At 38.6% G+C, this 20,658-nt stretch overlaps 1 protein-coding gene across 1 annotated transcript in view; it reads right to left on the bottom strand.

Annotated features, from left to right (window-relative positions):
* The window catches only part of MMP8 (matrix metallopeptidase 8), a 38,187-nt gene extending 18,489 nt beyond the window's left edge, over positions 1–19,698 (bottom strand). The window contains exon 1 of the mRNA XM_059929367.1: positions 19,628–19,698. Coding sequence (XP_059785350.1) covers positions 19,628–19,698 — 71 coding nt within the window. The remainder of the gene's footprint in view (positions 1–19,627) is intronic.
* Between the last annotated feature and the right edge of the window lie 960 nt (positions 19,699–20,658).

The following is a 20,658-nucleotide window of genomic DNA, read 5'->3' as shown; positions in this document are numbered from 1 at the left end:
TTCTAAGGAGGTAATAGATGAAAAGCAGACTATAAACCACAAAGGGCTATTCAAAAGATTTATTTTATTTTAAAAGTATTCTAGTAATACAGGAATATGCTGTTAAAAAAAAAGAAAACAATTTCCAACACGCAGAAGTATGAAAAGTAAATGTGAAGTTCCCCAAATCCCCCACCTGACTCCACTCCCCTCCTCTGGAGGTGACCACTGTTAAAGCTTTGATATCTACATCCAGACATTTTTCTATGCCTTAATGCTAAAGATTAAAGATTGTTATTAGATATAGAAGAATTTTCCAGGACTACAGTGTGTCCTGAGTGTAAAATGTCTGATTCTCCAAGGCTAGGCTGGTGTAGAGTAGTAAACAAGGCCTAAATCAAGTCATGGAAGAGACCTGTCACCCTTAGCCAAGCTAGTGGTGGTCATGCCCATGTAAAACCACTAGAGGGAGCCCAGAGTCCATCTGTGCAGTGAGCTGTTTGATCAGGTCAGTAGTCTGAAACAGAAACGTGAACACAGATGGCTGTTATCTCATTTAGCAAGGGTTTGAACGAGGCAGGTTAGTTGGAGAACTGAGCATTGGAGACTCAGCCAAGGCTCATTAAAATGCATAGTTGGCTGTAAGTGAGAATACAGAATGAGAAACTCCACAGAGTGGCCACACACTCCCTAAGCACACAATTTTGTACTCCATTAACAGAAGAACATCTTAATGTTATGTTGTGGGTAGCAGTTTTAGAAGGTCACTAATAGGGCCATCTATGGTCACACAGTGGCTGTCATACATGTCACAATTTGCTTTGGGCAATTTGCACAATTTGCTGGTAGAAGAAAATATTTTAAGTCTGTCAAATAACGGTTGAAGACTTGATGACTACCTACCATCAACAGGAATGAGGTACAGAAGAACCTGCAAGAAAATTGATATCCGTGCAGAGAAGAGAAGGAAGTATGGAAATGATTTCTTTCATGTTTCTGTTCCACTGCTACCTTGGTCTGAACCACCATCATTTCTTGCCAGGACAATAGGCCTTCTTGTTTCTATACTGGCTACTCTACAATGTACGCTCAACACAGCAGTGAGCATACATTGCTTTGCTCAAAATGCTGCAGGAGGTCCCAATTTTGATTTTACCCAGAGTGAAAATGAAAGTCCTTCAATGGATTACAAGGACCTTTCTGATCTGGCCCATCTCTTACCTCAATTCCTACTCTTGGCTTCCCTTGCTCTGCTGGAGCCTCATCAACTATTTGCTTTTCCTTGATTCCATCATGCATGTTCTATCTTAGGGCCCTTGCCTTGACTGTCCCCTCTACTTGAACACTCTTCCTCAGGTTTTCACATGGCTAGGTCCTGCTCTTCTTTAAGTCTTCTCTTAAAGGATAACTTGCCAATAAATCCTAACCTGACTATTCTAATTAATCAGCGACTCAGTTGACTCCCCCTCCCCAGCACTCTTCATTCTCCTCTTCCTGTGAACTTTTTCTTATTCCCCCATGACATGTGTCATCTTCCTATATACTTTAAAAAATTATATTGACTGCTTAGTATCTGTTTTCCTTGAACCCCACGAAAACAGCTCTCATTGTTTTGTTTACTGAGGTATCCAAAATGCCTAAAATAGAGCATCTACATAGTAGGTGATGAGTAAGTACTTTTTCAGTTAATACATACATAGGGACTACTTAATATCATGATATTTACTATGTGAAGAATTCAGGCTATAAAAAAGTAGGCACAAGGTATTTTCATATTTATAAAGAAAAACATAAGCATTAAAAATACCAGAAGTTAATAGCCCAAAATATTAACAGTGCTTATCATTGGGTGGTAAGATTACAGATGATTTGTGTTCTATTTTTGGAATATTTAGTATTTTTCAAGTTTTCTTTCCTTTTCCTTTCTCCCGTTTCCTTTCCTTCCCTTTCTTTCTCTTCCCTTCTCCTCCCTTTTCCATTTCCCTTCTTTTTTCTTTCTTTTTTTTAACTCAAATTTTGTTACACATAGCCCTCAGTTCATGACACATTATCCTCATTAGTCTATATAGACTCCTTTTATTATTTTTCTCACCGTTCTTCCCTTTACCATCCACAGCTCAAATACCCTCCGCTGCCTCAAAGTATTTAATATATTTCCTTCTAGTTTTCCTTCCAAATGTTCATTTAACTCTGCATATATTGTTGAAAAATATATACTGTTGGGTTTTTTTTTTTCTTTTTTTTTTTTTTTTTAAACATCTTTATTGAAGTATAATTGCCTTACAATGGTGTGTTAGCTTCTGCTTTATAACAAAGTTAATCAATTATACATATACAATATGTTCCCATATCTCTTCCCTCTTGCATCTCCCTCCCTCCCACCCTCCCCATCCCACCCCTCTAGGTGGTCACAAAGCACCGCGCTGATCTCCCTGTGCTATGCGGCTGCTTCCCACTAGCTATCTATTTTACATTTGGTACTGTATATATGTCCATGACACTCTCTCACCCTGTCACATCTCACCCCACCCCCTCCCCATATCCTCAAGTCCATTCTCTAGTAGGTCTGTGTCTTTATTCCCGTCTTGCCACTAGGTTCTTCATGGCTTTTTTTCCCCTTAGATTCCGTATATATGTGTTAGCATACTGTATTTGTTTTTCTCTTTCTGACTTACTTCACTCTGTATGACAGACTCTAACTCCATCCACCTCATTACAAATACCTCCATTTCATTTCTTTTTATGGCTGAGTAATATTCCATTGTATATATGTGCCACATCTTCTTTATCCATTCATCTGTCGATGGACATTTAAGTTGCTTCCATGTTCTGGCTATTGTAAATAGAACTGCAATGAACATTTTGGTACATGACTCTTTTTGAACTATGGTTTTCTCAGGGTATATGCCCAGTAGTGGGATTGCTGGATCGTATGGTAGTTCTATTTGTAGTTTTTTAAGGAACCTCCATACTGTTCTCCATAGTGGCTGTATCAATTTACATTCCCACCAACAGTGCAAGAGAGTTCCCTTTCCTCCACAGCCTCTCCAGCATTTATTGTTTGTAGATTTTTTGATGATGGCCATTCTGACCGGTGTGAGATGATATCTCATTGTAGTTTTGATTTGCATTTCTCTAATGATTAATGATGTTGAGCATTCTTTCATGTGTCTGTAGGCCATCCGTATATCTTCTTTGGAGAAATGTCTATTTAGGTCTTCTGCCCATTTTTGGATTGCGTTGTTCGTTTTTTTGTTATTGAGCTGCATGAGCTGCTTGTAAATCTTGGAGATTGATCCTCAGTTGCTTCATTTGCAAATATTTTCTCCCATTCTGATGGTTGTCTTTTGGTCTTGTTTATGGTTTCCTTTGCTGTGCAAAAGCTTTTAAGTTTCATTAGGTCCCATTTGTTTATTTGTGTTCTTATTTCCATTTCTCTGGGAGCTGGGTCAAAAAGAATCTTGCTGTGATGTATGTCATAGAGTGTTCTGCCTATGTTTTCCTCTAAGAGGTTGATAGTGTCTGGTCTTACACTTAGGTCTTTAATCCATTTTGAGTTTATTTTTGTGCATGGTGTCAGGGAGTGTTCTAATTTCATACTTTTACATGTATCTGTCCAATTTTCCCAGCACCACTTATTGAAGAGGCTGTCTTTTCTCCACTGTATATGCTTGCCTCCTTTATCAAAGATAAGGTGACCATATGTGCGTGGGTTTATCTCTGGGCTTTCTATCCTGTTCCATTGATCAATATTTCTGTTTTTGTGCCAGTACCAAACTGTCTTGATTATTGTAGCTTTGTAATATAGTCTGAAGTAAGGGAGCCTGATTCCCCCAGCTCCATTTTTCGTTCTCAAGATTGCTTTGGCTATTTGGGGTCTTTTGTGTTTCCATACAAATTGTGAAATTTTTTGTTCTAGTTCTGTGAAAAATGCCAGTGGTAGTTTGATAGGGATTGCATTGAATCTGTAGATTGCTTTGGGTAGTAGAGTCATTTTCACAATGTTGATTCTTCCAATCCAGGAACATGGTATATCTTTCCATCTATTTGTATCATCTTTAATTTCTTTCATCAGTGTCTTATAATTTTCTGCATACAGGTCTTTTGTCTCCTTAGGTAGGTTTATTCCTAGATATTTTATTCTTTTTGTTGCAATGGTAAACGGGAGTGTTTTCTTAATTTCACTTTCAGATTTTTCGTCATTAGTGTACAGAAATGCAAGAGATTTCTGTGCATTAATTTTGTATCCTGCTACTTTACCAAATTCATTGATTAGCTCTAGGAGTTTTCTGGTAGCATCTTTAGGATTCTCTATGTATAGTATCATGTCATCTGCAAACAGTGACAGCTTTACTTCTTCTTTTCTGATTTGGATTCCTTTTATTTCTTTTTCTTCTCTGATTGCTGTGGCTAACACTTCCAAAACTATGTTGAATAAGAGTGGTGAGAGTGGGCAACCTTGTCTTGTTCCTGATCTTAGTGGAAATGGTTTCAGTTTTTCACCATTGAGGACAATGTTGGCTGTGGGTTTGTCATATATGGCCTTTATTATGTTGAGGAAAGTTCCCTCTATGCCTACTTTCTGCAGGGCTTTTATCATAAATGGGTGTTGAATTTTGTCAAAAGCTTTCTCTGCATCTATTGAGATGATCATATGGTTTTTCTCCTTCAATTTGTTAATATGATGTATCACATTGATTGATTTGCGTATGTTGAAGAATCCTTGCATTCCTGGGATAAATCCCACTTGATCATGGTGTATGATCCTTTTAATGTGCTGTTGGATTCTGTTTGCTAGTATTTTGTTGAGGATTTTTGCATCAGTGTTCATCAGTGATATTGGCCTGTAGTTTTCTTTCTTTGTGACATCTTTGTCTGGTTTTGGTATCAGGGTGATGGTGGCCTCGTAGAATGAGTTTGGGAGTGTTCCTCCCTCTGCTATATTTTGGAAGAGTTTGAGAAGGATAGGTGTTAGCTCTTCCCTAAATGTTTGATAGAATTCACCTGTGAAGCCATCTGGTCCTGGGCTTTTGTTTGTTGGAAGGTTTTTAATCACAGTTTCAATTTCAGTGCTTGTGATTGGTCTGTTCATATTTTCTATTTCTTCCTGGTTCAGTCTCGGCAGTTTGTGCATTTCTAAGAATCTGTCCATTTCTTCCAGGTTGTCCATTTTATTGGCGTAGAGTTGCTTGTAGTAATCTCTCATGATCTTTTGTATTTCTGCAGTGTCAGTGGTTACTTCTCCTTTTTCATTTCTAATTCTATTGATTTGAGTCTTCTCCCTTTTTCTCTTGATGAGTCTGGCTAATGGGTTATCAATTTTGTTTATCTTCTCAAAGAACCAGCTTTTAGTTTTATTGATTTTTGCTATTGTTTCCTTCATTTCTTTTTCATTTATTTCTGACCTGATCTTTATGATTTCTTTCCTTCTGCTAGCTTTGGGGTTTTTTTGTTCTTCTTTCTCTAATTGCTTTAGGTGCAAGGTTAGGTTGTTTATTCGAGATGTTTCCTGTTTCTTGAGGTAGGCTTGTATTGCTATAAACTTCCCTCTTAACACTGCTTTTGCTGCGTCCCATAGGTTTTGGGTCGTCGTATCTCCATTGTCATTTGTTTCTAGGTATTTTTTGATTTCCCCTTTGATTTTTTCAGTGATCACTTCGTTATTAAGTAGTGTATTGTGTAGCCTCCATGTGTTTGTATTTTTTACACATCTTTTCCTGTAATTGATATCTAGTCTCATAGCATTGTGGTCGGAAAAGATACTTGATACGATTTCAATTTTCTTAAATTTACCAAGGCTTGATTTGTGACCCAAGATATGATCTATCCTGGAGAATGTTCCATGCGCACTTGAGAAAAATGTGTATTCTGTTGTTTTTGGGTGGAATGTCCTATAAATATCAATTAAGTCCACCTTGTTTAATGTATCATTTAAAGCTTGTGTTTCCTTATTTATTTTCATTTTGGATGATCTGTCCATTGGTGAAAGTGGGGTGTTAAAGTCCCCTACTATGATTGTGTTGCTGTCGATTTCCCCTTTTATGGCTGTTAGTATTTGCCTTATGTATTGAGGTGCTCCTATGTTGGGTGCATAAATATTTACAATTGTTATACCTTCCTCTTGGATCGATCCCTTGATCATTATATAGTGTCCTTCTTTGTCTCTTATAATATTCTTTATTTTAAAGTCTATTTTGTCTGATATGAGAATTGCTACTCCAGCTTTCTTTTGATTTCCATTTGCATGGAATATCTTTTTCCATCCCCTCACTTTCAGTCTGTATGTGTCTCTAGGTCTGAAGTGGGTCTCTTGTAGACAGCATATATATGGGTCTTGTTTTTGTATCCATTCAGCCAGTCTGTGTCTTTTGGTGGGAGCATTTAATCCATTTACATTCAAGGTAATTATCGATATGTATGTTCCTATTCCCATTTTCTTAAATGTTTTGGGTTTGTTATTGTAGGTGTTTTCCTTCTCTTGTGTTTCTTGCCTAGAGAAGTTCCTTTAGCATTTGTTGTAAAGCTGGTTTGGTGGTGCTGAACTCTCTCAGCTTTTGCTTGTCTGTAAAGGTTTTAATTTCTCCATCAAATCTGAATGAGATCCTTGTTGGGTAGAGTAATCTTGGTTGTAGGTTTTTCTCCTTCATCACTTTAAGTATATCCTGCCACTCCCTTCTGGCTTGCAGAGTGTCTGCTGAAAGATCAGATGTTAACCTTATGGGGATTCCCTTGTGTGTTATTTGTTGTTTTTCCCTTGCTGCTTTTAATATGTTTTCTTTATATTTAATTTTTGACAGTTTGATTAATATGTGTCTTGGCGTGTTTCTCCTTGGGTTTATCCTGTATGGGACTCTCTGTGCTTCCTAGACTTGATTAACTATTTCCTTTCCCATATTAGGGAAGTTTTCAACTATAATCTCTTCAAATATTTTCTCAGTCCCTTTCTTTTTCTCTTCTTCTTTTGGGACCCCTATAATTCGAATGTTGGTGCGTTTAATGTTGTCCCAGAGGTCTCTGAGACTGTCCTCAGTTCTTTTCATTCTTTTTTCTTTATCCTGCTCTGCAGTAGTTATTTCCACCATTTTATCTTCCAGGTCACTTATCCTTTCTTCTGCCTCAGTTATTCTGCTATTGATCCCATCTAGAGTATTTTTAATTTCATTTATTGTGTTTTTCATCGTTGCTTGGTTCCTCTTTAGTTCTTCTACGTCCTTGTTAAATGTTTCTTGCATTTTGTCTATTCTATTTCCAAGATTTTGGATCATCCTTACTATCATTATTCTGAATTCTTTTTCAGGTAGACTACCTATTTCCTCTTCATTTGTTAGGTCTGGTGTGTTTTGACCCTGCTCCTTCATCTGCTGTGTGTTTTTCTGTCGTCTCATTTTGCTTATCTTACTGTGTTTGGGGTCTCCTTTTCACAGGCTGCAGGTTCGTAGTTCCCGTTGTTTTTGGTATCTGTCCCCAGTGGGTAAGGTTGGTTCAGTGGGTTGTGTAGGCTTCCTGGTGGAGGGGACTATTGCCTGTGTTCTGGTGGATGAGGTTGAATCTTGTCTTTCTGGTGGGCACGTCCACGTCTGGTGGTGTGTTTTGGGGTGTCTGTGGCCTTATGATTTTAGGCAGCCTCCCTGCTAATGGATGGGACTGTGTTCCTGTCTTGCTAGTTGTTTGGCATAGGGTGTCCAGCCCTGTAGCTTGCTGGTCGTTGAGTGAAGCTGGGTCTTGATGTTGAGATGGAGATCTCTGAGAGATTTTTGCCGTTTGGTATTACGTGGAGCTGGTAGGTCTCTTGTGGACCAGTGTCCTGAAGTTGGCTCTCCCACCTCAGAGGCACAGCCCTGATGCCTGGCTGGAGCACCAAGAGCCTTTCATCCACACAGCTCAGAATATAAGGGAGAAAAAATAGAAAGATAAAAAGAGGATAAAATAAAATAAAATAAAGCTATTATAATAAAAAATAAGAAAAAAAATTATTAAGAGTAAATGTATTCAGAAAAAATTTTTTTTTAATTTTTAAAAATAGATTTATTAATTTTTTATAGTAAAAAATAAGAAAAAAATTTTTAAGAAAATTTATTAAGAAAAAAAATTTTAATTTTTTAAAATAAAAAATATAAAAAAACTTATTAAAAAAATGTTTTAATTTCTAAAAATAGAAAATACGGAAAAAATTATTAAGAAAACATATATTAGGAAAAAAAAAATTTTTGAAGTAAAAAAAAAAAAAAATGGACGGACCTAACCCTAGGACTGATGGTGAAAGCAAAGCTATACAGACAAAATCTCACCCAGAAGCATACACATATACACTCACAAAAAAAGGAATAGGGGAAATTAATATATCCTGCTCCTAAAGTCCACCTTTTGAATTTGGGATGATTCGTTGTCTATTCAGGTATTCAACAGATGCAGGCACATCAAGTTGTTTGTGGAGCTTTAATCCACTGCTTCTGAGGCTGCTGGGGGAGATTTCCCTTTCTCTTCTTTGTTCGTACAGCTCCCAGCTTTCAGCTTTGGATTTGGACTCGCCTCTACCTGAGGGCGTCCTTTCCCCACCCAGACAGAACGGGGTTAAAGGAGCAGCTGCTTCGGGGGCTCTGGCTCACTCAGGCCGGGGGAGGGAGCGGTACGGAGGAGGTGGGGCGAGCCTGCGGCGTCAGAGGCGTCGTGACGTTGCAGCAGCCTGAGGCGTGCCGTGTGTTCTCCCGGGGAAGTTGTCCCCCGGATCACGGGAGCCTGGCAGTGGCGAGCTGCACAGGCTCCCGGGAGGGGCAGTGTGGAGAGTGACCTGTGCTCGCACACTGGCTTCTTGGTGGCGGCAGCAGCAGCCTTAGCATTTCCTACCAGTCTCTGGGGTCCGCGCTGATGCCACGGCTCGCGCCCGTCTCTGGGGTCCGCGCTGTTAGCCGCGGCTCGCGCCCGCCTCTGGAGTTCGTCTAGGCGGCGCTCTGAATCCCCTCTCCTTGTGCGCCGTGAAACAAAGAGGCAAGAAAAAGTCTCTTGCTTCTTCGGCGGCTGCAGACCTCCTCTCCGGCTCCCTCCCGGCTCGCTGCGGCACGCCAACCCCTTCAGGCTGTGTTCACGCTGCCAACCCCAGTCCTCTCCCTGCGATCAGACCGAAGCCCGCGCGCGCCTCAGCTCCCAGCCCCGCCCGCCCCGGCGGGTGAGCAGACAAGCCTCTCGGGCTGGTGAGCGCTGCTCGGCGCTGAGCCTCTGTGCGGGAATCTCTCCGTTTTTCCCTCTGCGCCCCTGTTGCTGTGGGATCTGCACTGATAGCCGCGGCTCGCACCCGTCTCTGGATTTCTTTTAGGCAGCGCTCTGAATCCCCTCTCCTTGCGCGCCGCGAAACAAAGAGGCAAGAAAAAGTCTCTTGCCTCTTTGGCAGCTGCAGACTTTTTCCCGGACTCCCTCCCGGCTAGCACCAAAGCCCGAGCCTCAGCTCCCAGCCCCCGCCCGCCCCGGCGGGTGAGCAGACAAGCCTCTCGGGCTGGTGAGTGCTGGTTGGTGCCGAGCCTCTGTGCGGGAGTCTCTCCGCTTTGCCCTCCGCACCCCTGTGGCTGCGCTCTCCTCCGCGGCTCCGAAGCTTCCCCCCTCTGCCACCCGCAGTCTCTGCCCGCAAAGGGGCTTCCTAGTACCTGGAAACCTTTCCTCCTTCACGGCTCCCTCCCACTGGCGCAGGTCCCGTCCCTATTCTTTTGTCTCTGTTATTTCTTTTTTCTTTTACCCTACCCAAGTACGTGGGGATTTTCTTGCCTTTTGGGAGGTCTGACGTCTTCTGCCAGCGTTCAGTGGGTGTTCTGTAGGAGCAGTTCCACGTGTAGATGTATTTCTACTGTATCTGTGGGAAGGAAGGTGATCTCCGCGTCTTACTCTTCCGCCATCTTGCCCCTCCATCTATACTGTTGTTTTGTATGTGGATCTTATTATTTTTTTAAGTGGCACTGTTCTTTATATTTCATTCTGTTTCTTACATGTTCGATAAACACTTCATCTTTGAGGTCAGTCCTTGCTGTTCTAAAGTTACTTTAGTGTACTGCTTCTCACTGCTGCATAGTATTCCAATAATACAGATAGATAGATAGATAGATAGATAGATAGATAGATAGATAGATAGATATAGATAGCTCACATCCTATTTGTCAGCCACTAAACAAAGGCCACCCAGGTTGCTACTACCTCCCTGCTGTCAAATAGTTCTTTAATAGTCATCCACCTATAAGTCTCCTATGGACCATGGTCAGAATTTATACCCAGGAGTGGAATTGCTGGGGTTAGTGCTTAGGCATTCTTACAATACTAGCAGATATTGCTTCACAATGGTTGTACCAATGAACATTCATATCAGCTGTAAATGAATGTTTATTTTCTCCATCTATTTCCTAGCACTTAATATTATCAGAATTTCTAATTTCTGCCATTTTGATGGATATAAATTTGTATTTGTTTACATCAGTATATCCCTGATTGAAAAGTAGGACTGAGAGATATCTTGGATCACAAATCAAGCCTTGGTAAATTTAAGAAAACTGAAATTGTATCAAGTATCTTTTCTGACCACCATGCTATGAGACTAGATATCAATTACAGGAAAAAAATCTGTAAAAAATACAAACACATGGAAGCTAATCAATACATTACTTAATAACCAAGATATCACTGAGGAAATCAAAAAAAACCTAGACACAAATGACAATGAAAACACAATGACCCAAAACCTATGGGATGCAGCAAAAGCAGTTCTAAGAGGGAAGGTTATAGCAGTACAATCCTCCCTCAAGAAACAGGAAACAACTCAAATAAACAACCTAACTTTACACCTAAAGCAATTAGAGAAAGAAGAACAAAAAAACCCAAAAGTTAGCAGAAAGAAAGCAAGAAATCATAAAGATCAGATCAGAAAAATATGAAAAAGAAGTGAAGGAAACAATAGCAAAGACCAATAAGACTAAAAGCTGGTTGTTTGAAAGATAAACAAAACTGATAAACCATTAGCCAGACTCATCAAGAAAAAAAGGGAGAAGACTCAAATCAACAGAATTAGAAATGAAAACAGAGAAGTAACAACTGACACTGCAGAAATACAAAAGATCATGAGAGATTACTACAAGCAACTCCATGCCAATAAAATGGACAAACTGGAAGAAATGGACAAATTCTTAGAAGAGCACAACCTTCCGAGACTGAACCAGGAAGAAATAGAAAATATAAACAGACCAATCAAAAGCACTGAAATTGAAACTGTGATTAAAAATCTTCCAACAAACAAAAGCCCAGGACCAGATGGCTTCACAGGTGAATCCTATCAAACATTTAGAGAAGAGCTAACACCTATCCTTCTCAAACTCTTCCAAAATATTGCAGAGGGAGGAACACTCCCAAACTCATTCTATGAGGCCACCATCACCCTGATACCAAAACCAGAAAAAGATGTCACAAAGAAAGAAAACTACAGGCCAATATCACTGAAGAATATAGATGCAAAAATCCTCAACAAAATACTAGCAAACAGAATCCAGCAACACATTAAAAGAATCATACACCATGAACAAGTGGGTTTTATCCCAGGAATGCAAGGATTCTTCAACACACACATATCAATTAATGTGATACACCATGTTAACAAACTAAAGAATAAAAATCATATGATCATCTCAATAGATGCAGAAAAAGCTTTCAACAAAATTCAACACCCAGTTATGACAAAAATCCTCCAGAAAGTAGGCATAGAGGGAACTTAACCTCAACATAATAAAGGTCATATATGACAAACCCACAGCCAACATCATTCTCAATGGTGAAAAACTGAAACCATTTCCACTAAGATCAGGAACAAGAGAAGGTTGTCCACTCTCACCACTATTATTCAGCATAGTTTTGGAAGTGTTAGCCACAGCAATCAGAGAAGAAAAAGAAATAAAAGGAATCCATATCAGAAAAAAAGAAGTAAAATTGTCACTGTTTGCAGATGATATGATACTATACATAGAAAATCCTAAAGATGCTACCAGAAAACTACTAGAGCTAATCAATGAATATGGTAAAGTAGCAGGATACAAAATTAATGCACAGAAATCTCTTGCATCCCTATACACTAAGGAAGAAAAATCTGAAAGAGAAATTAAGGAAACATTCCCATTTACCACTGCAACAAAAACAAGAAAATACCTAGGAATAAACCTACCTAAGGAGACAAAAGACCTGTATGCAGAAAACTATAAGAAACTGATGAAAGAAATTAAAGATTATACAAACAGATGGAGAGAAATACCATGTTCACAGATTGGAAGAAACAACATTGTGAAAATGACTATACAACCCAAAGCAATCTACAGATTCAATGCAATCCCTATCAAACTACCAATGGCATTTTTCACAGAACAAGAACAAAAAATTTCACAATTTGTATGGAAACACAAAATACCCCGAATAGCCAAAGCAATCTTGAGAAAGAAAAACGGAGCTAGAAGAATCAGGCTCCCTGACTTCAGACTACACTACAAAGCTACAGTAATCAAGACAGTATGGTACTGGCACAAAAACAGAAATATAGATCAATGGAGCAGGATAGAAAGCCCAGAGATAAACCCACGCACCTATGGTCAACTTATCTTTGATATAGGAGGCAAGAATATACAATGGAGAAAAGACAGCCTCTTCAAGAAGCGGTGCTGGGAAAACTGGACAGCTGCATGTAAAAGAATGAAATTAGAACACTCCTTAACACCATACACCAAAAATAAACTCAAAATGGATTAAAGACCTAAATGTAAGGCCAGACACTATCAAACTCTTAGAGGAAAACATAGGCAGAACATTCTAAGACATACATCACAGCAAGATCCTTTTTGACCCACCTCCTAGAGAAATGGAAATAAAAACAAACAAAAAAAACCAAATGGGACCTAATGAAACTTAAAAGCTTTTGCACAGCAAAGGAAACCATAAACAAGATGAAAAGACTACCCTCAGAATGGGAGAAAATATTTACCAATGAAGCAACTGACAAAGGATTAATCTCCAAAATTTACAAGCAGCTCATGCAGCTCAATATCAAAAAACAAGCAACCCAGTCCAAAAATGGGCAGAAGACCTAAACAGACATTTCTCCAAAGAAGATATACGGATTACCAACAAACACATGAAAGGATGCTCAACATCGCTAATCATTAGAGAAATGCAAATCAAAACTACAATGACGTATCACTTCACACCAGTCAGTATGGCCATCATCAAAATATCTACAAACAATAAATGTTGGAGAGGGTGTGGAGAAAAGGGAACCCTCATGCACTGTTGGTGGGAATGTAAATTGATACAGCCACCATGGAGAACAGTATAGAGGTTCCTTAAAAAACTAAAAATAGAACTACCATATGACCTAGCAATCCCACTACTGGGCATATACCCTGAGAAAACCATAATTCAAAAACAGTCATGTAGCACAATGTTCATTGCAGCTCTATTTACAGTAGCCAGGACATGGAAGCAACCTAAGTGTTCATCGACAGATGAATGGATAAAAAAGATGTGGCACATATATGCAGTGGAATATTACTCAGCCATAAAAAGAAATGAAATTGAGTTATTTATATTGAGGTGTATGGGCCTAGAGTCTATTGTACAGAGTGAAGTAAGTCAGAAAGAGTAAAATAAATGCCATATGCTACCACATATATATGGAATCCAAAAAAAATAAAAATGGTTCTGAAAAACCTAGGGCCAGGACAGGAATTAAGACACAGATGTAGAGAATGGACTTGACGACACGGGGAGGGGGAAGGGTAAGCTGGGATGAAGTGAGAGAATGGCATGGACATATATACACTACCAAATGTAAAATAGATAGCTAGTGGGAAGCAGCCACATAGCACAGGGAGATCAGCTTGGTGCTTAGTGGCCACCTAGAGGAGTGGGATAGGGAGGGTGGGAAGGAGATGCAAGAGGGAGGAGATATGGGGATATATGTATATGTATAGCTGATTCACTTTGTTATGAAGCAGAAACTAACACACCAATATAAAGCAATTATACTCCAAAAAAATGTTAATAAAGAAGGAAAAGAAAAGTTGGATTGAATATCTCTTCATATGCTCTTGGTTCCCTAAGTTTCTCCTCTTGTTAATTGCTAGCTTATTTCCTTCACTTGTATTTCTATTGAATTACTTATCTTTTTCACATTGAATTGGAGGAATTTCCTGTATGGACCACATATTAATCCTTCTTTAGTTTCATATGTTGCAAAAATATTCTCTATCTTTCAATTTTTCCTTGCCTTTGTTTTTGATGTCCCTCATTTAATATAATTTTTGAATTTTGATGTAGTCAAACTTATCAATTTACCTCTTATAGTTTATGCTTTTTTTGGTGTTGTTTGAGATATTCTTCTCCATCTTAAGGTAATAAAATATTCTATTGCTTTTTTCACTTATTTTTTATAGTTTTTAACTTTGAGATCTTAAATCCATTCAGTTTAATTTTGTATGTGGTTTATAACAAAGATGATAGGTTAAATTATTCTGTGATTATAAGCTCTGAATTCTTTAATGTTTCTTAAAGCAACAAATGTTTACTTCTTGCTCATGCTACGCATCCATCCTGGTTGGACAGAGGGGCTCTTCTTATGGTAGTAACCTGGTTTCCCGGATTTCCGGAGGAGCCATAGTTTTTTTTTTTTTTTTTTTTATAATTAATTCTAGGGCTTTCTTTCTTTCTTTCTTTTTTTTTTTTTTTAATGCTATTCTTGTCTGCTTACATTCTTTTTTTTTAATGTATGTATGTATGGCTGTGTTGGGTCTTCGCTGCTGTGCGAGGGCTTTCTCTAGCTGTGGCAAGCGGGGGCCACTCTTCATAGCGGTGCGGGGGCCACTCTTCATCGCGGTGCGCGGGCCTCTCACTGCCAAGCACAGGCTCCAGACGCGCAGGCTCAGTAATTGTGGCTCACGGGCCGAGTTGCTCCGCGGCATGTGGGATCTTCCCAGACCAGGGCCCGAACCCGCATCCCCTGCATTGGCAGGCAGATTCTCAACCACTGCGCCACCAGGGAAGCCCGGAGCCATAGTTTTGAATTCTATCTGTTGTTATGTTGGATGGAAAAAGATGTCTGAAGGGTTCTGTGCAGGCAATTAAATGTTCCAGCCCAGAGGAGCCGCATGTCACCAACACTCACAATTCACTGTCTGGAACTAGTCATGTGGCCCCACCCACTGCAAGTAGGCCAGGAAGTGTAATACTTCCATGTGTCCAGTAGGTGGAGAGCTGGAAATATGGGGTTGACCAAAACGTTTGGGAAACCTGAATGAACATTTTGGTCAACCCAATACATGGTGAAGAGTATTAATCATGAACACTGAATGGGAGAAAGAATCCACCTTTATTTTTTCCATATAGTATACCAATTTTCTCCAAACATTATTTACTATTCATTCTTTTCCTTCTAACTTGTGCTGCCTCCTTTATCATGCCAAGGATATGTTTCTTGACTCATATTTGGTTCCATTAGCTTCTATCTGTGCTCCTGTATTAGTTTTATAATGGTTTTGTGAGATGTCAGTGTCTGGTGGGACTCTTTCTTTCTTTATGCTTTGTCAAAATTCTTAGCTCTTTGTATGTATTTATTCCTTCATAAAAACTTCACAATCAGTTTTTTTGTTTTCCAAATAATACTGTTTGGATTGAATTGAAGTTTCATTACATTTATAAATTAATTTGGGGAAAAGATCATCTTTAAAGTATTTCATCTTTAGGTCATTCATTCATGAATATGGTATTCAGTTTTTCTTATATATCTCTAATAGCTCTTAAAATTTTAGTTATTAAGGTTAAGGTCTATTTTTGCTAGATTATTTCCTAGATAAATCATAGATTTTACTGTAGCCATTAGTGTTTTATTTTCTATATTTTACCTACTTTTTATTGTGAGTATATAGGAATATAAATGATTATGATATGTTAATGTTATATTTGGAAATATTAAAATTTCTCTTCTGTCTAAAGAGTTTTGATTCTTTTGGGTTTTTCTACGTAAATGATCTAATTATCTGAAAATAATGGTAATTTGGACTCTTCCCTTTTAATCTCTATATCCATTATTATTTTTCTTGTCAATTTTTGGCCAGAGTTCCAGGACTATGTTGAACAAATATCAGTGATAGTAGGCATCCTTCTCTTCTTCCCAGTATTAATAGGAAAGTGACTAATGTTTCCCCACATGTGCCATATGGTGATAGTAGAATAAAGCAGTTTTGCTTTCTTATCATTTTTGTGTTCACTAGAGTAGCACTTTTACTCTCCTTCAAAAGCTTTTCTTTTGCATTCACAACTTGGCTAAACTTTTGGCGCAAAAGGCCTAGCTTTTGGCCTAAGTCAGCTTTTGATATGCCTTCTTCACTAAGCTGAATCATTTCTAGCTTTCTATTTGAAGTAAGAGACGTGCAACTTGAACACTTAGAGGCCATTGTATGGTTATTAACTGGACTAATTTCAATATTGTTGTGTCTAAGGGAATAGAGAGACCCGAGAAGATGGGGAGATGGGGAACAACTGGTCGTTGGAGCAGTCAGAACACACACAACATTTATCAATTAAGCTTGCTATCTTATATGCATGTGGTTTGTGGTGCCCCAAAACAATTACAATAGTAACATCAGAGATCACAGATCACATAACGCATATAATAATACTTTAAAAGCTTGAAATATTATGAGAATTATGTTACACAGTGACACAAAGTTAGCAAATGCTGTTGGGAAAATGGTGGCAATAGACTTGCTTGATGCAGGGTTACAAGAAACCTTCAATTTGTAAAAAACACAATATCTGCAAAGTGCAATAAAATGAGGTATGCCAGTAGTAGCAGGTCATTCACTTTCCTTTTTATGTAATATTCATTTTTATGTAATATTCTATTGTATGAATATACCTCTGTTTCCAGACTTGGGCTATCATGAATAAAGCTGCTATGAACATTCTTCAACAAGGTTTTTGTGTATTATGTGTTCACTGAGCTTGGGAAAATATGTAGAAAAGGTCATAGGTTTAGTACGTAATTAACTTTGTGAGCAATTTCCATATCGTATGAGGGCTGTAGATGTTTTGGCTTCTCATCAACATTTGGTGTTGTCAGTCTTACTAATATTAATTATTTTAGTGGTTTTATAGTAGTACCTTATGAGAATTTTATTTTCTTGATAACTAATGATGGTAAATACGTTTTTTATGTGTTTATTAATCATTTATATGTCTTTCTTTGTGAAGAATCTAATTTAATACCTCTGTGTATTTTTAACTGGCCTATTTGTCATTTTATTAACAGTTGGTAGAACCTTTTTACATATTCTGGATGAAATGTCATATATATGTATTCCAAGTACGTATTTCTCCTATGATTTCAAGTTTCCATGGGACTGTAGTTTCCCTGGCCTCTTTAGATGAGTTAAAACCTGGATCCTGGCTTGTTCTCTTTGCCAGTTTAGGGACTGGGGTGGAATTGAAGCATCTCAGGACACGGTGTTTGGTGATAAAGTCTGCAACAAGTTACTCTCACCTCTCACTCTCATCAATGGATCCTCCCATGAGGGACCACACAGAAATTCTCTTTCAGCTTCTAAGCATTCTGGGGGCTGCTGCCATGTCTGTAATTCTCTAGTATCTTGGCTGAGAAGGACAGAAAGAAGAGTCCTTCAGGAGTTGGTCAAGCTGACTATACACTTTGTTATTGACTTCCCAGCTTTGCTGGCATCCAGCATCAATTCTGCACACATTTATTAAAATGTTTTATTGAGCACCTACTTAGTTCTTGAGTTATATCAGTGAAGCAAACAAACATGCCAAAGCCAAATCAAACAAAACATGTTTTTGTTAACATAACAATGGCCCTTCCTCTTATGGAACTTCCATTATAGCAGGAAAAACAGGCAATAAACAGTAGATATAATAAGTGATTAAGTTATATAGTATGCTAGAAGGTGATAAGAGCTATGGAAAATAAAATTGTAGAGCTGTATAGGACAATTGGGAACATGTGTATGTTTGTGTGGAGGGGAGGTGTAGGTTGTAATATTAAAAAGAGTAAACCAGCAAAGACCTCACTGAGAAGGTTACATTTCAACAGAGCTGGGAAATAAGTGAAGGAGTCAGCCATGAAGATACCTGAGGGAAGAAAAATCCAGCGAAAAGGCAGCGAGGTATGGATATACCTCACATGTTAAAAAATAGCAAGGAAGTCCATGCAGCTGGAATGGAGTAAACAAGGGGGAGAATATTAGAGAATGAGGTGAAGGTGTGCGTGTAATTGGGGAAGGGCATGTAGGACCTTGTAGATCATAGTGGGGACTTGAGCTTTGTCTGTGAATGAAATTGGGTCACTGCCCTGACATTATCCCCTTGTCAGTTGCTTGTCCTGCTGCCTTCCAGGCCTGCCATACAGACACGGGACCTATAGCAACATGTGAGAAGAAAGGGCACGAGTAGAGTGTGCTTCCCAAAGCCTGTCCCCAGCTGGAGGCATCTGGGCCTCTCCCCTGTAGGATATTTCCTCCACCATGCTGGTTGGGTCTCTCTGCTCACTCACAGTTTTCTCATTGTTTGTGTCTGGTTCTAGTATTTCCTGTACTAGAAGTCCCTGTACTTCTTGGCATTGGTTCAGAGGAAGGAGCCACAGTGGGATTGGCAACTTGCTCAAAATTTCTGAGCATGTATTTATTATGTTGGTAAACAGAAAAAAATATTTGAAAATAAACATTATACAAATAATTTGCTATAAAATTGAGGCACTGTTAATCACAGAGCACCACAGGAAACCTATGGTAAATAATCTGACTGGATGAACAAAAAAGACAATCTGTGTAGTACTGATATTTTTTCAGCAGCAGTAGTTAACTTCTGCAAATTTACACCTGCAAAATGTAACCTGAAGTGCACTCAGAGTGTCCTGTAAGGAAAGCTACCAGGGGGACAAGACCCAACAATAATATTCAGGGATAAGAGCTAACTTTATGAAGATAGCTAGGAAAATAGTTGAGAAATCTAAGCAGTTTACTCATAGTTATGCAGTAAAAGTGAGGGTGCAGAGTCGTGCTGGCATCAATCTCTGACTTTTCTCACTAAGAAATTGGAGATAACTCCCCAAAATGGAGCTGAGGGAACACATAAAGCTACCTAATCCAGTGCTCCCTCCAGAACCCCTAACCAAAGCTCAATAAATTCCTTCCTTTATTTGACTGAAGGCTTAATTTGAAGTTAAAATAAGTGAGGAGGATCAATAACTAGTCTTCCTTCCCTTATGTTCTGCATATTCCATGAGAAGGGTGAGTACTTGAAATTCTATATATCCTAAATATTTTCCCACACACTTGCATTGTGAATATGCCTAACCTAGAGACAAAATATTTGAGAATGTGGTTACTATGAGAAATGTAATTACTGAAAATATCATAGAATATTGGTAAAGAGCTTTTCTCTATGAAAACCTAAAGATGAACTATGACCTTGACATCCTCAGCACTCACTTAAAGCTAAATTGTGTAAGTTCATGAAGCAGTACGACATAGTTAACATAGAATATGTCCAGACTGAGGTTAAATAAGGTTGTACTTATATGTCTGTGCCTTGTTATTACCTAGAGATTCAAATAAAATACTGAAATATCTGGTTTCTAAGAAAAACATCTTCTTTGGACTGAGTAGAAATATTTTTTCCAGCTCCTTTGTGAGAGTCAACCATCAGTTATTTCTGCACTTGAACCTGCTGTTAGTATTCAGGAGGCCAAAATTTGCTTAGTTTTAGGATCAGATTTGTACTGCCCTTTTCCATGAAAGAAATAGAAAAATCTTGGAAATAAAATGAAAGATAATGATCATGTTAGACAAATAGCGATTTTTCTACATGAACACTTGAAAAAAAATACAAGTTTCCATGAATGCAATTTACTTTCATATCTAAGTAACAGCACATATGCTATGTCAATGGTAACAAAATGGAGAAACTGGATAATCTTTACCTCTATCTTGGAAAACAGCATCAACTTTTTTGCCAATTCCAGGGAAGTCATGAATTATCTCTCTGGGATAACCTGCACCCATGGACTGCATGTTTTCATCATACCTGGTTAAAAAAATATATGTTGGGATGTGTGATAAATGTAATAACAAAAAATAACACTTAGCATTCACAAAGAACTTTTCATGTGTCAGTCACTGTTCTAAGTGCTTTGAGTGTACTGATACATTTAATCTTCACAACAAATCTGGGAGGTAGATGCTATCTTTATCTCCACTTTGCTGAAATCCAATGGCTGCTTAAAACAATTGTGGGTGGGTGCATCATTGGTATAAATTAATAGGAACTTTTAACTGGAAAGGGTCCTGTTTCAGTAGGGTTATGGGAGACTCAGACAGACTAGACCATCCCTAAAGAGGCATCAGCTCTAAAAATCTGATTCAAATTTTATCTCAGCCTCCATCCTTTTAAAAAAATCTCCTTTTTGAACTCAATCCTACAAGTCCCTTGCCTTCCAAGGACAGGTGTGGTGTGATGAAAACAGGCAGGGGACTAAGTGACACACAGCCTGGCTGCATCCTTTCACAGAATGAGGATGGAGTTTCAGCACAATTTGAGAATAATTTTAAAAGGCAATTCTCCTTCCACTAAGGAGGGATCTGATGCCCTAAGAGCTCCAAGTGT

Source organism: Balaenoptera ricei, chromosome 8 (assembly GCF_028023285.1).
Source record: "Balaenoptera ricei isolate mBalRic1 chromosome 8, mBalRic1.hap2, whole genome shotgun sequence".
NCBI lineage: Eukaryota > Metazoa > Chordata > Mammalia > Artiodactyla > Balaenopteridae > Balaenoptera > Balaenoptera ricei.
The sequence above is the reverse complement of the archived record's forward strand: the minus strand, read 5'-3'. Positions and strand labels throughout refer to the sequence as shown.